This window comes from Helianthus annuus, chromosome 3 (genome assembly GCF_002127325.2).
Source record: "Helianthus annuus cultivar XRQ/B chromosome 3, HanXRQr2.0-SUNRISE, whole genome shotgun sequence".
In the NCBI taxonomy this organism is placed as follows: Eukaryota; Viridiplantae; Streptophyta; class Magnoliopsida; order Asterales; family Asteraceae; genus Helianthus; species Helianthus annuus.
This window is the reverse complement of record NC_035435.2, coordinates 31,899,788-31,915,594: the sequence shown is the minus strand read 5'-3', so window position 1 is coordinate 31,915,594 and position 15,807 is coordinate 31,899,788. Positions and strand designations below refer to the sequence as shown.

The 15,807-nt window shown below is 35.1% G+C and overlaps 1 protein-coding gene across 1 annotated transcript; it reads right to left on the bottom strand.

Annotated features, from left to right (window-relative positions):
- Positions 1–12,361: 12,361 nt before the first annotated feature.
- LOC110929085 lies at positions 12,362–13,475 on the bottom strand. Its single transcript, XM_022172203.2, has one exon. It carries the CDS (start codon positions 13,426–13,428, stop codon positions 12,490–12,492), a length of 939 nt encoding a protein of 312 aa, XP_022027895.1. The 5' UTR covers positions 13,429–13,475; the 3' UTR covers positions 12,362–12,489.
- Between the last annotated feature and the right edge of the window lie 2,332 nt (positions 13,476–15,807).

Sequence of the window (15,807 nt, the reverse complement as noted above, 5' to 3'; positions counted from 1 at the left end):
GACTTTCAATGTTAAACCCGTTAGATAGGATTTGTGTGTCACAAGCGGGGACCCGTCGAGTGGCTTTATAATGACCTGGAACGGTTCGGCTACACCTAAAGCCAATATGTTAGCATGGAAAGGCGTCGAAGGCAGGTTACTGACATAGACAAAGCTGTAAAAAAGGGGAATTCATATCAGTGACTCATTGTGCCCAGGTTGCGGATACGAGCAAGAAATTGTTGAACACATCCTCATTCCATGTTTGATGTCGAAACCGCTATGGTGGATGGTCAGAGCATGGCTGGGAGTAAAAGATTTACATTCTTACTCAACAGTGGCAAATATTCTCTCTTTTTTCCTGGAAGCTGGATATTTCTAAGAAGAAGAAAAAGGCAGTCAACTGCATATTGATGGTTACATTATGGATCATATTGTCGAGCAGAAATGAGAAGGTTTTCAAAGTTGTGCAGTGTTCAAATACTAGAAGACTGGAATAAGTCAATTAGTGTACTCTGTTGTGGATGAAAGTCATAGCCAAAATGGAGAATTTAGTGATTGAAGAGTGGTACACCAGTGGTGTGAATGTAATAGAAAAATAGGAGTTTATATGTTTACTGTAAGTGTACTTCTCTAGTTCATGTCTAAAGTTATGGTTTGAATATATGACATCTTGTTATGTTCAAAAAAATGTCGTTGTATATAAATTGATAATGCTCGTGTGCATTATGTTGACAATTACATTATGCACACGTGCATTATATTGACAATTACATTATGTATACATTTGGAAAAATATAGGATGATAAGGGTGATGCAGACGATAGAAGATTTCAAAAACTGTTCCAGATACATACGCGGGACGTACGTACATACGAGAGACGTACGTCTATTTATCGGTGAACGTGATTCATACATTATACTACACACAATGAAACCCCAATTTGCCAACCTCAAAGACTTTTATTTTGATTACGTTATAGTTGATAACGAGCTACAATCGTTCTTAGATGTTCAACCAGACGTCGTAAATTGACCAACCCAAATTTATGATTCTTGAATTAACTATTTATGCGATAAACAAATTCCAATCAGTATTCACTTTGATTCGGTTTTTTTAGTTGTCATGATGTGGATTATCAAAGTTACATTTTGATTATGTTTTTTAGTTGTTTTCATGTGCATTACCAAACTTATTGTATTGACAGAAAGATGCACATGTGCATACATGTTTTTCTGTTTAACTTAACATGGTTATTTGATACGGAAAAAAAGATGGACACGCGCAATATACGTGTTTTATTAATGCTCTTACGCATACATATTTTTTAACAACATACCAGCACGCTTTGATACGTATATACATCGCTTTAATATACATAATACATCCTTAGATATACATAATACATCGACATATGATTACTAATTTTGAATAATGCACATATGCATCCATACATAATTTATCCTATACAACTACTGTCAACCAAATATACACACACCACATTAGTTAGCCACTTACTACTGCCCAAAAAAAAACACAAAAAAAAAAAAAAAAACAAACAAACACTATGTGTTTCATGTCCTTGAGTCACCCACATATAACATCCATAACATCATATCGTCTGTTCCTTTTTCCAGTTGTTGAGCACACCCCAGCATTCCTATTGCTTCAACGCCTCTTCGCCTAACATCTACTTAACTCTTTCATCTTTTCTTAACTCTTTCATCTGTTAATCCATGTATTTTTTTTCCATCGATGGTCTACAATGAGCATGTGTATCAACATTAATTTATGATCAATATATAAGATATGCACACGTGCATTATTATATACATGTGCATAAACATTAAATACCTTAATAACCTATGTTGACAAACTATGCACAGGTGCATATTAACACATTCTGTCAATCTATGCACATGTGCATAACTATATACCACACAATTATACCTTATTAACATATTCCAAGATGAAATACATATTCGCATAACCGTATATCACACCAAAAAAACACCTAGATAAAACTAAATACCGATTACAGATCATTGATGCATAGGTGAGACTCCTATTCAAAGTCATATGCATCAACATTATCTACCTTGTTAAACTATTATTGCAAACTATGCACACGTGCATATTAACCTATTATAACAATTTATGCACATGTGCATAACTATATTGATCACAAATTTAGTTTATTATCATGTTATGTGTAATCATATTCTGTCAAGCTATGCAAATGTGCATAACTATATATCACACAATTATACCTAATCAACATGTTCTGTGTAAGCCTGTTCTGTTAGAAAAATATGCACATGTGCATATCTATATAGATCACAACATTACCTTATTATCCTGTTCCGTGTAAGCATATTCTGTTAAATTATGCACACGTGCATAACTATAGCTATGCACATGTGCATTAACATGACATAACTTATCAACAGTTATAATTCAGTAAAAAAAACCCTAACACTTACCAAATCAAATTTCGTGTTGCCCATCATACCTAGCATTATAATCACGTTATTTGCTCAAATTCAATATGCATGGGAATGATATTATTAACTTTATTTGCTCAAATTCACTATGACACACTCATTGAATCATCTATTTAATAATCACGTTGCCCTAATTACGAACGGATTAAAAATCCACAATGCTTATAATCACGTTGCCCTAATTACGAATGGATGAAGAATGTACGATCGATGATTATGTTCCTAATATATATTATACGACTGACTTTGGACGAAATTTGGGAACTAACCTCGATTATATGACTATCTGCAGGTAAAATCTCAAATCTGATATAAAATCTCAATCCAGATGCTTCGATATGGTGAACTGATGATGGTGAAGTGATGATGTATTCGAGACGATGATGTAATTGACGAACTGTTGAGTATTGTTGAGAGATTCAGGGACGAACTGTTCAGTATTGTTGAGAGATTCAGGTTAAATGTTTAGAAATGTTGAGAGAGCTGGATCTAATCAGATGTTGGAGAGAGTGGCCATGAAAGTTTTTATTAAATGTAGTTTAATTACTGATTGAAGTCCGATGGTAAAAGGAATCAGGTAAGCGAGTTTTTTTAAAAGTTGTTTGTTATTTACAAAATTGCCCCCTTTCACATTGGTTCTCGCGGTTCTTGCAATAAAGGTGGTTCTCGCATGAACCTTACCCTATATATATATATATAGGGATGGTTCAAATGAAAACCACTTTTATTGTGAAAACTCGAAAACTAACTAAAAAAAGCCTAAAAAACACACAAAAATTTTTTTTTTCAATTTTTTTTTATAAAAATCGCTAGTTTTTATATATAAAAAAAACTTTTTTTCAAAAAAAAAAAAAAAATTTGTGTAGTGCACATGTGTAATAATACACATGTGTATTACACATACATATGTGCAGTATTACACATGTGCACTACACAAAATTTTTTTTTTTTTTTGAAATTTTTTTTTATATTAAAAAACCTGCGAAATTTTGATTGCAAAAAAAAAAAATTTTGTATGTTTTTTTGGCTTTTTTTAATTAGTTTTCGAGTTTTCACAATAACTAGTGGTTTTCATTTGAACCTTCCCCTATATATATATATATATATATATATATATATATATATATATATATATATATATATAGGGGAAGGTTCAAATGAAAACCACTAGTTATTGTGAAAACTCGAAAACTATATATATATATATATAGGGGAAGGTTCAAATGAAAACCACTAGTTATTGTGAAAACTCGAAAACTAATTAAAAAAAGCCAAAAAAACATAAAAAAAATAATTTTTTTAATTTTTTTTTTTTGCAATCAAAATTTCGCAGGTTTTTTAATATATAAAAAAATTTTTTGTGTAGTGCACATGTGTAATACTGCACATATGTATGTGTACTACACATGTGTAGTATTACACATGTGCGCTACACAAAATTTTTTTTTTTGAAAAAGTTTTTTTTATATATAAAAACTAGCGATTTTTATAAAAAAATTGAAAAAAAAAAAAATTTTTGTGTGTTTTTTAGGCTTTTTTTAGTTAGTTTTCGAGTTTTTACAATAAAAGTGGTTTTCATTTGAACCATCCCCTATATATATATATATATATATATATATATATATAGATATATATATATATATATATATATATATATATATATATATATATATATATATATGTATATGTATATATACGGGGAAGGTTCAAATAAAAAACACTAGTTATTGTGAAAACTCGAAAACTAACTAAAAAAACGTAAAAGCCTACCAATTTTTTTTTTTTTGCATACAAATTTTCGCTATTTTATGTATATAAAAACAACTCAAATTTTTTTTTTTTTTTTTTTGTAGTGTACATGTGTAATAGTACACATGTGTATGTGTACTACACATGTGAATTATAACGCATGTGCACTACATTTTTTTTTTGTTTTTGAAAAAAAAGTTTTTTTATATAAAAAACTAGCGATTTTTAATAAAAAATTGAAAAAAAAATTGTGTGTTTTTTAGGCTTTTTTAGTTAGTTTTCGAGTTTTCGCGATAAAAGTGGTTTTCATTTAAACCATCCCCTATATATATATATATATATATATATATATATATATATATATATATATATATATATATATATATATATATATATATATATATATATATATATATATATATATATATATATATATATATATATATATATATATATATATATATATATCAAAACAGCAAGATGTTGCTGCTACAAGAACAAAGAAAACAAAACTTGCACAATCAAAGAAACATCAAAATCAATCCAAGCTTTCCAATCAATGGAAGATGCCTTCGCCCTATTCCTCATCCAAAGGAAGGTGTCCTCTTTAATGGACTCCACAATCCTATAAACTAGGATCATCTTCCCATTAAATTGTTTGTCATTTCTAGCTTGCCAAAGCCTCCACAAACAACCCAAAACGACCATATGTACCAGGTTTTTCCACCTTTTCGATCCCCCACTTGAACAAGCGCATGATTGAAAATCTGGAAGACTTCTTTGACGTCACACAACACTGGTATTTTTAACCATCTACACACGTTCCACCATATGCTCCTTGAACAAATGAACACGACAAAAATATGATTACCCGACACTTCTTCCGGCCCACATCTACTACACAAAAAAATCCGGGTTAGTGATACCTTTTTTACTCAACGACACCTTATCCGCAACCCTCCCTAACTCAACCTGCCAACCAAAATAGTTTGCCTTCGGTGGTGCCCAATTATTCCATTTTAACAAGCCCCCATCGCTTAATACATCAGCTTTGGCTTCAATTTCCCTTCTGATGCTTTTGGTAGAAAACGACTCACCTTTGTCATTGACCCACACCCACCTATGTTCTTTATCAGAAAGATCCACTCCTTGAAGCATCCTCATTAGCTCACCAATTTCCCCCCATTCAGCAACCGAACTCAGATATTTTTGTCTGACCCCATCCCCATTTGTTACACAGCCACCGGAAACATGAATGGACCGAATCTGAGTTATCAGCATCTAACCTAAAATTTTTATGAAATTTCGTATTTAGTGTGTCAGATCCGACCCATACGTCATGCCAGAATCTTGTCTTTCTACCATCTCCCACTTCAACATTCAACACATCTTTTATATACACACCCGCTTTGCCCAGATTTCCAACTATGCCGACTATATCCTTCCACCATCCCAAAACCTTTTTTATTAATCGAAATAAGTTTCGCACCTTTATCCGGACCATGGATAGCCGAAATGACGCGAGACCAAATCTGAGAAGGGTTTTCGCGCATTCTCCACCACCATTTGGCCATCATTGCTAGATTGAAACTCTCCAATGCACCTATACCAACGCCCCCGAGATCCTTCGGCCTAACCATTTTCCCTACCTTATCCAACATAATTTATTTTTATTCCGAACATGCCCCCACACGAATGATCTCTTGATTAATTCGAGAGTTCTTAGAACTGCTTTTCAAACTTAAAATTACCAAGGAAATAGGAAGATAGGCTACCTAACACAGATTTCGCAAGCGTCACTTGACCCGCGAATGAAAGCGCGTTCGCTTTGCATCCATTTAGCTTACTACAAAATCTCTTTATGACCAACTCCCAATATTTAACCTGCTTCATATTTGCACCGATAGGGAGCCCCAAATATAATAAGGGAAACTTACCGACGTTGTAATTTACGATACCCGCTACCTCTTCAATCTCAGTATCGCAAACTTCCACCCTGGAGACTTTGCTTTTATTCAAACTCACATTTAAACCACTCAATCAGCTAAAGCATCGGAGAAGTCAATTGAGGTTCATGGCATTTTATTCCGACCATCACATAAAAACATAACATCATTAGCATAACTAAGGTGTGTTATTATAGGACCATAGTTGGGAAGCTTTATACCCGCATAAAGGCGTTGTTATTGCGCTCGATTAACCATCATATCCAAAACCTCCAATGCCAGAATAGAGAAGTGAGGGTGAAAGCGGGTCACCTTGACGAAGTCCCCTCTTATATACGAACTCTCCGGACGGTGAACCATTTAGAATAACCGAACCCTATCCCGACTTTAGACATGCCGATATCCATTGCACCCATCTTTTTGGAAATCTCATTCATTACAAAACACAAAACAGGAATTTCCAATTGAGAGTGATATAGGCTTTCATAAATCGACTTTGAAAATAAAAATCTTCCTTTTTGATTTTTTCGCCCATGATATTACTTCGCTCACCACAAGCGGTCCATCAAGAATATTTCGACTCCCAACGAATGCCGATTGCAATGTGGATATAAGGGACCTGAGCAACGGTTTTAGGAGGCGATTCGCCAAGACTTTAGCGATAATCTTATACAATAGACCAATTAGCGAAATAGGTCTAAAGTCCCTTAAAACCATAGGATCTTCCACCTTAGCCAACAAAGTGATAAATGGGGGATTACACCCCATTTTACTATTAACCCGTCTGGGCCTGGCGCCTTTAACTCATCCGGGTTTTCCACCGAGACCCCACTTATATAAAGCCCAGTTATCTGACTTCTACTTTTATTCATCCTGCATATAGCATGGAAATACGAAGTGTTTTCATCGCCATCCCGAATCCAATTTGCTCGCGATTTCTGTTGAATGTCCTTTGCAAAACTAACATGAAATTTTTTAAGTTGTAACCTCATATTTGATCGTTTCTCCATCTTGTCGACCAAAAGGCTTCTTTGCTCGACAGCCAACTCAATCACGTCTATCTGCTCAATCCACCCCCTTAATTGTAATAACCCTATTTTTAAGGTCAAAGTACAAGTCAATGTCAAGACATGTCAGCATTCAGATCTGTCATTTCTTACTTAAATATTGCTTGTACTCTCCAACGCGGTAATCGATATGTTTTGGTTAACGCTATTTTTGTTTACGATTAGTTAATATGTGAAGTAACAATGCGATAAAGGCAATTTCACGCTAATCTACTTAACGCTATTTTACTTAACGCTATCTCATCGCTATCGCATCGCAACTCGAATCGCAATTATGGATTTTGTTCTACGTGTATGTTATTATGTGCTTTACTTGTGTGTGCCGATGTTATGTTTTGGGATGTATTCGCCAACGTAATCGCAACTCTATCGCATCGCAATCTCATCGCGGACTCGAAATTAAGTTATACTTTTTGTTATGTGTTAGTTATGTTATTTGTGTTTGTTTAATACTATCGCATCGCTTACTCGCAACTCGATTAAACGTAACGCAACGCTCAACGCACGAAACGAAAGTCAGAAAACTAACTAGCGACAGCTAACCGATCGAACGACCATTCGATCGAATGGACATCCGATCGGATGATCATCCGCTTGGATGGCCATCCGATCGAACGACCGTCCGACCAACACAACACTACACCACCTTTCACCTCTCACACTATAAATACCCCACTGTCACATCAACTATTCATTGTGCGACAGCTCCGTCCGACCCGTGCACTCTCAGCCTCTTTTCTCTTGATTCCTCGCGATTCTTGTAAGTTTTCTTCTTAAATCTTTTACTTTCATCTTCATTACACACTTTCTCATCATCTTCTCCAACAAATCTTACATTTCCGCTATGAAATCATCTGGTTTGGGCTGTTCTAAGGTGACGTCATCATGGAGTTCTTATGAACATTGAAGTGTGACCTTATCTCATCAAGAACAGTTCGGATCTAATGGATTTCTACACGTTTTACACTGATTTCGACATGAATCTAAACATTTTTTGAACTATTTCAAACTTTTCATCAACATTCTTCAGTTTTTACTCAAAACCGTTAGAATCTGGAATCGTTCGGGCTCTCTACTCATTCTCTAGTGGAGAACCGGTCTGAGAATAAAATTCTACCGGAGAGACGACCGATTCACGGGTTGATCATGAAACTCCGTCAAGAACAGTTGAATCTGATCGAACGGCATGATTCCCATCCGATCGGACGAATTGGACTTGATGTCATTTCCGTTGTTTAACACGCCGTCATGCCATCTCCGTTAAACCGCAAACTTTTCGACTTAACTGATTTTACAAGTTTTCAAAAAGAAGGTTGCTCTCTCGAATAGTCGTCCGATCGGACGACCATCCGATCGAACGACTATTCGACCAGGTGTTGAACTTCAAAGTGTTGAGATTACTTAGACTATTTTGCAAAGTTCCAAAGAATATCACTTTCAATCGAATAGCCATCCAATCGAACGGCCATCCGTCCAGATGACCATCCGATCGAATGACTTTATTTATACTACAACGAAAACTTCAAAAGTTCAAACATTTCACAAACACACTTCTTTAGTCGAATGATCAACCGACCGAATGATCATCCGTTTGGACGGTCATCCGATCGAACCACCATCCGATCACTTGTCTCCCTCGACACACTGTTTTACGCAATGTTCAACGCTTACACTATCGTTCTCTGATCAGGCTAACTTTAAGCGCTCCCTTCAATCCAATACATATCATGTTTAGCACTATCAAGTTCTCTTATCAGGCTAACTTTAAGCGCTCCCTTCAATCCAATACATATCGTGTTTAGCACTATCAACGCTCTGTGAGTATACTCGATCCCTTTTTGCTTAACGCACTTTTGGGTGTTACATACGTTACTTATATCAAATCACATCGACACACAACACAACTACTTTTAAACGCTAACTGCTATTGCATGTTATACGTGTTATTTCGATGAATGCTTGTATGTTATGTTTACACAGTGATTGTTGCCTAACACCTTAGCAACGATAGTAGTTTAGTTTGGACTCAGGACCTATCGTGGATAGGGTTGTTAAGGGTTTTACTTCACGTGTCACAGTGGTGATATGTGTTGCGCATTCTATAACTCGCAGTCATGTCTGTGCATATGTCATTGTCGATAGCTTACTTGCTTCACACTTCTATGTGTTTCATGCTGGTTATGCGTAAATCGCTTTTCGCTAATATATGCTATTAAACTTGTATGCTCACCTTTACACTATGTGTATTGACTTTATTTTAACGTATGTGACAATTGTTTAGGATGCTATTCTATGCTTGCTGTGATGAATCAAGATTAGGTGGTCTAGAAACCCATGAATAAAATTTGAGTTGTCGGAACAATTTATGTTGTTTTTGAGACAATTATCTGTAATAACTATTTTTACATTATCTGTTAGTAGTATGGGATATTAACGTTAAGGATTTGGTAATATTATAGCTCTTGTGGATTCTCTTGAACAATCTGTTTCGCTCAGTGCCACGCCCCGATGATTCCGCCATCGGTTGGGGTGTGACATTAACTCAGCTTCTTCTTTTAGTTTGGCCAAAGACCTCCATTCCTTAATCCCCTTTTCAAACCTTTAAGCAAGGCTGCAAAACCACTCACCCCACTACCAACACAGCGAAGAAATAACGGGCAATGGTCCGATAACCCTCTAGGGAGGGCTGCGAGAGAAGCTGACGACCATGAAGACATAAAGTCCAAGTTTACAAAATCTCGGTCCAGTTTGCTAAGCTTTAACCCAGGATCTGACATATAAGTGAATTTCCTGTCTTTCATTCTGTACTCTAGCCAACCAGCTTCACTGATAAACGTATTATATAGCAAAGCACGTCTATGGTCGATTTGGGAGTTTAGTCTTTCCTCTTGCGACCTGACTTTATTGAAATCCCCAATAGCCATCCATGCACCTAGCCGGTTTCGTACCAGCTTGGAACACGCTCCCCACAGACCCCTTCTTTAATTTAAAATCGTTTGGTGTGTAGACGTTTAGTATGTTTAACCAGACCCCTGAATAAGGCAAATGCTCCATATCAAAATAAAATACTGACCTTTTACGACTTCCTCAGCGGTGAAAACGCATAGATCCCAGACCGATATCAAACACCCCGGATCCGCATATAGAATCCACCGAGTCTGCGACCATCAGATTATTACCCCTGAACTTCACAATGAACTGAATCGAGAGTCCAGCCATCTGGGTTTCTTGCAACGCTAGAAAAGACACCCTATACTTCTTCATTAACCTTTGAACCCACTGCGGTTTGTCAATCTCGCCTGCCCTTGCAGATTATCTTACATAAAATTTATGAGGAAACGGTTGACGCCCTTCCCCCTTTAACCATTTTCTTCAAATGGTTATCAAAACCGTCCAGGTCTAACCACACCAAGACGTCAAATCGGATTGTTTCTTCTACCATGTTCCCAATACTGTCCTCTGCTCCTCTAGCTAACACCTCTACATCAGTGTTAATATCATTAGAGTTGGAACCCTGCCCACCTTCATCCGACCCATCATTGTCTCCTGGAGAAATAATGGGATTGCACCACAAGAAGGTAACATATATACAAGACCTAAGTTGTCCTCGTAGGCGCAAAGACACAAAACCCAACGACGTATCGAGGAGTAGCCATGTAAGACTTTAATATATATATATATATATGTATATATATATATATAGACGTTGAAACAAGTATCCTTGCATGTTAGACTTTAACATATATATATATATATATAGGGGAATGTTCAAATGAAAACCACTTTTTATTGTAAAAACTCGAAAAATAATTAAAAAAAGCCAAAAAAAACATACAAAAATTTTAACAAATACAATATATAAAAAACTCATAACAAAAAACTCGCATGCTGTAAAATATAAAAAGTCGCATGTTGAAAGATGAAAAAGTCGAATGTTGAAAAGTTGAAAAAATGGCATGTGGTAAGATGAAAAAATAGCATGCTGTAAAAATGAGAAAATAGCATGTTATTAAAAAAATCGCACGTTGAAAATGAAATGCGCATGTGGTAACTTAATCTCGTATGCTGCCTACTTTAACACAAATTCTACGTTAACCAACCCCGATATATATATATATAGGGGAACGTTCAAATATAAATCATTAGTTAACGCGAAAACTCGAAAACTAACTAAAAAAGCCTAAAAAACATACTAATTTTTTTTTTGTTTTAATACCAATTTTCGCTATTTTAGGTATACAAAAACACGTTTTTTCAAAAAAAAAAAAAAAGAAAATTTGTAGTGCACATGTGTAGTAGTGCACATGTGTAATAGTACACATGTATAAGTGTACTACACATGTGCACTACAATTTTTTTAAAAAAAAGTTTTTTATATACAAAAACCTAGCGGTTTTTAATAAAAAATTGCAAAAAAAAAATTGGTGTTTTTTTAGGCTTTTTTAGTTAATTTTTGAGTTTTCGCGTTAAAAGTTTTTTTATTTGAACCATCCCCTATATATATATATATATATATATATATATAGACGGGGGTTCACTGGGAAACACTAAAAAAGTTGGGAACCGAGGAACGCTCTTAAAAATTCAACTTTACATGTTAAAAATCAAGTTTTTCTAAATTTTTTTCGGTACTTTTCCTTATAAATACATGTAGAAACATTTTTAATAAAAAATATAAAAAACTATAAAAAATGTTTAAAAAACAGTTAAAAAATATTCATCTTATAAAATTAACTTAACATGTTAAAAATCAATTTTTTAAAAATTTTTTTCGGCGCGTTTACTTATAAAAATGGGTAGAAACAATTACAATAAAAAACCATTTTTGTAAAAAAAAAATTAAGCCTTTCTTTAACTGTTTTTTTTTTTTTTAGTTTTTGATTTTTTTATAAAATTGGTTCTACAAATATATATAAGGAAAAGCGTCGAAAAAAATAAAAAAAAATTGATTTTTAACATGTTAAGTTAAATTTTTACGAGTGTTCCCCGGTTCATCACTTTTTTAGTGTTCTTTAATTAAACTCACACTATATATGTATATATGTATAATATATTAATGGTGCGCTTTCTGTACCTCATAAAATTATTAAAAGGGACATAAAAGAGCATTCAAAATTATAGAACTCAACTTTCATCTATTAAGTAACATTCGTATGACAAAAATAAATACATGAACACGTCACTGTATATTGGGAGATGAGATACAAAGAAGAAAGTAAGACAAGTAGTTTAATATACACGTTCTATGGTAAATATTCATCAACAACCGGTGTAGTCGGAATCCTGCTATAATCCAAACCCCCTAATTTCGTCATGTTATTCTTACACTGAACATAGAATTCACAATATGCAATGGACTTAAACATGCTAATAATCCCAATCAAAAGAACTTGAATAACCCCAACAACAATTGGCATTGCTGGTGATAGTTTCATCAGTTTGGATCCAGTAACAATAATAACCAGCGTCACAAGATTCAAGAAAAAGTTCAGAAGAAACCCATGTACCCTCTTGCCATTCACAAGCACTTTAGCTTTCCCCAGTGCAGAATACCCGTAACTATCCTCAACCACAGAAACAACAAATGCTAAACTCCAAACAACAGATAAATAAATATAGATGAGGATGAAAAAAATAGCCAGAAAGATCAAGACTGTGATCAAGATTGTACGATGGTCGAAAAGAACAAGTGATGGAACCAAGAAAGGCAAAAGGAAGAAACTAGTGTAACCAAGTGAAAGAAGTTGTATCCACAACGAAGTAACAAATGGTCTAGTCCATGTTTTTGATACCTTCAAGAAAAGTTCCTTAAGAGACAAGTCATGACCACTATAGTAGCATGATGCAGTAATAACAACTGCTGTCTGGGCAAAAAGCGCAACGAAGAAGAAGAGAACGAAGTATGCAACTTCGATTCCTAAGAAAATGCCCGTATCTTCACGAATGGCAACAAGGAGTTTAGAGAAGTCAGGTGTACCGGGACGCGCAGAGGCTAAGGCTATAAGCTTGTGCGTCAAATCAAGGATAAAAGGATTGGCTGATAACATGTATAAGATGAAAGATATCGAGTAAAGTATAAGGTAGACAGTCGCCGTGATGGCCATAAGCTTACCATTTTGAGATAGGATTTTCAGTGGTGCTTTCAGGAGTTCCAGAAAACCAGAAAGTTTGCTCATATTCATTGAAAATTCTAATATTTGGTATGGTAGCAAGTTAAGGAAGATCAGAGTCTATGAAGTGGTAACCACATTTGATTTATTTATAGAATTTGCAAGGTTTTTTGTTTATGATTTAGTCCATAACAACTGCCAAAGACTATTTGACTTTGACGTAGTACTAGGAAACCAATTGGAAGTTGCTACTCGCTAAGGATAGGATTTTTAGTGGTGCTTTCAGAAGTTCATTAGAAAGTTTGCTCATTTTCATTGAAAATCCAGACACTATGATGTGATGATTATTAACAAATACAGTTGATTTGTATATAGTATTTGCAAGATTTACTTATGAATTAGTCCATAACAACTTCCAAATGCAAGTTTCCTTCTGAATTAGTCCATAACTACTTCCAAAGGCTATTTGACTTTGACGCAGTGCACGCCGATGACTTTTTGATCGAAGAACTGGTCCATATATACCAACTGGCAAGGTAGAGTTTATGTATTTAGTAACACGATTTACAGGCAAACTAGGGTTATAAATTTAATGACACAGTATTTCATGATCACTAGAAGACTCCATGGTTTATCAACGAGGTAGAACTTGTATACACGAAATAAACTTTGCTCCAAGAAAGTAATACAAAAGTCCATTAATTATTTTGGTACCCATGAAACAAACTTTGCTCTGAGAAAGTACAATGGCTTTTCAATGTGGAGGTTATGGGTTGAAGTCTCACTTTTATCATATTTTCCCGGTAGGCCAGGGGGTTATCATAGTGGCCTTCAGGATGTTGGTTTCCCCTAGAATGGTGGGCGAGCCTAGTCACCAACGTTGTCTGTGTTTGCAGAATATGTGTGACGTTTTGCCAATGGGCTTACCCAGGTAACAAGGCTTGTATAGTATTCGTTAAGCCATTCAAAAAATAATTTATTTTGGTACAATAGATGATTTATGTGCCAAGGCAGAATTTTGAATAAAAAATTGAAGCGAAAAGTTTAGTTATAACTTATAACTCCATACCGTATGCATGTGCAAAACAATTTGTGTGGACGTGTATTCCCGAGAGGAACACCAGTCCTGAGTAAGATTGCACCTGAGCGGGCCTTTCTCTCCGACACTTCCATTGGCGAACGGTCATGTGACGCTAAAAAATTAGAGCCTGAATGAAAAACACATTTTTATAACACAATCCTGAGACGCCTGCCTCTATAAACCAACTCAATTCTTTATTTTTTTCACAATCTTATTTCTTGTTAGGAACAAAGTGGTTATATGGAAACAAATGAATACGCACAACAATAGGAAATATATAGTAGACGAGAATTTACGTGTTTCGAGGAGACATGCATTCACAAGTTGCAACTAGGTTTAACTTTTATTAAGTGATCAAAGAATAAAACTTTGTCACAGTTATTTAAGATAATATAAGTTTTTTTGAATGACCAAGTAAATCATCGGATAAGTATTCTGAGATTCCCTCAATCGTGCAAATGCCTCCCTTCCTCTATAACGGTTAGAGTTGGATGCATACTCGAGCTACCAAGCCACCAGTTCCGGGGAAAACACGCCCGCTCGAAGGCCCACTACGGTAAAATCCAGTTCGGCTCGGTTTTGAATTGACGAGCTCCAGAGAGGCTTAGTTCTAAACTTTATTGTCACCACTAATGTCCATCAAAGTGATACTAGTAGGAGTTGAATTTAAGACCATATGAATATTAGATTTTATAACTTAATTAGTCAACAACAAACACAATAATGGGATCGTATTTAATAACGAGAACATATTGCCCCTTAACCATACATTTTGAACCCAAAGGCCAAAGCCTTCGCACATTAAAACCAACATTTCTCTCATTCAAGATTATAGAATTATCTCTAAAATCCTCAATATATTCAAGCTACAACACTACTCGCAATACTAAAAAAACGGTTCAAGTAAAAACTTCCCAAACACTTCCAGAAATCAACCCCAAAACCTGCAAAATCAACCAAACCCAACCTACAATTAATTCCATCACTGTTTACAAAATCAACTCCAGTTTTATCAATATTGCAAATTTCCGACATATAATAATATATGTACAGCAACTTCCCTCATCCTCCCAATCAACCTAACTTGTCTCCGTTGTATCATAATGCCTAACATAAAACCCCAAAGAGAAACAACTGATGTGTCGAGTGACAAAACCGTACCCTAGACACCGCACAACCAAGAAACACCCCCCCCCCCAACCCCCAAGATAATGAACAACTACTTCCACTAAGATGAAGTCAAAATCATGGACTAAGAAAGTAAAAAGGGGCTTTTGCCAAGGCTTTGGTTGACAAGTTAGAAAGCAGGTACTTAGAAATCATCAACAATATGAATCATTTTAGGGGAAGGCCCTTGAGAGTTTTAAATC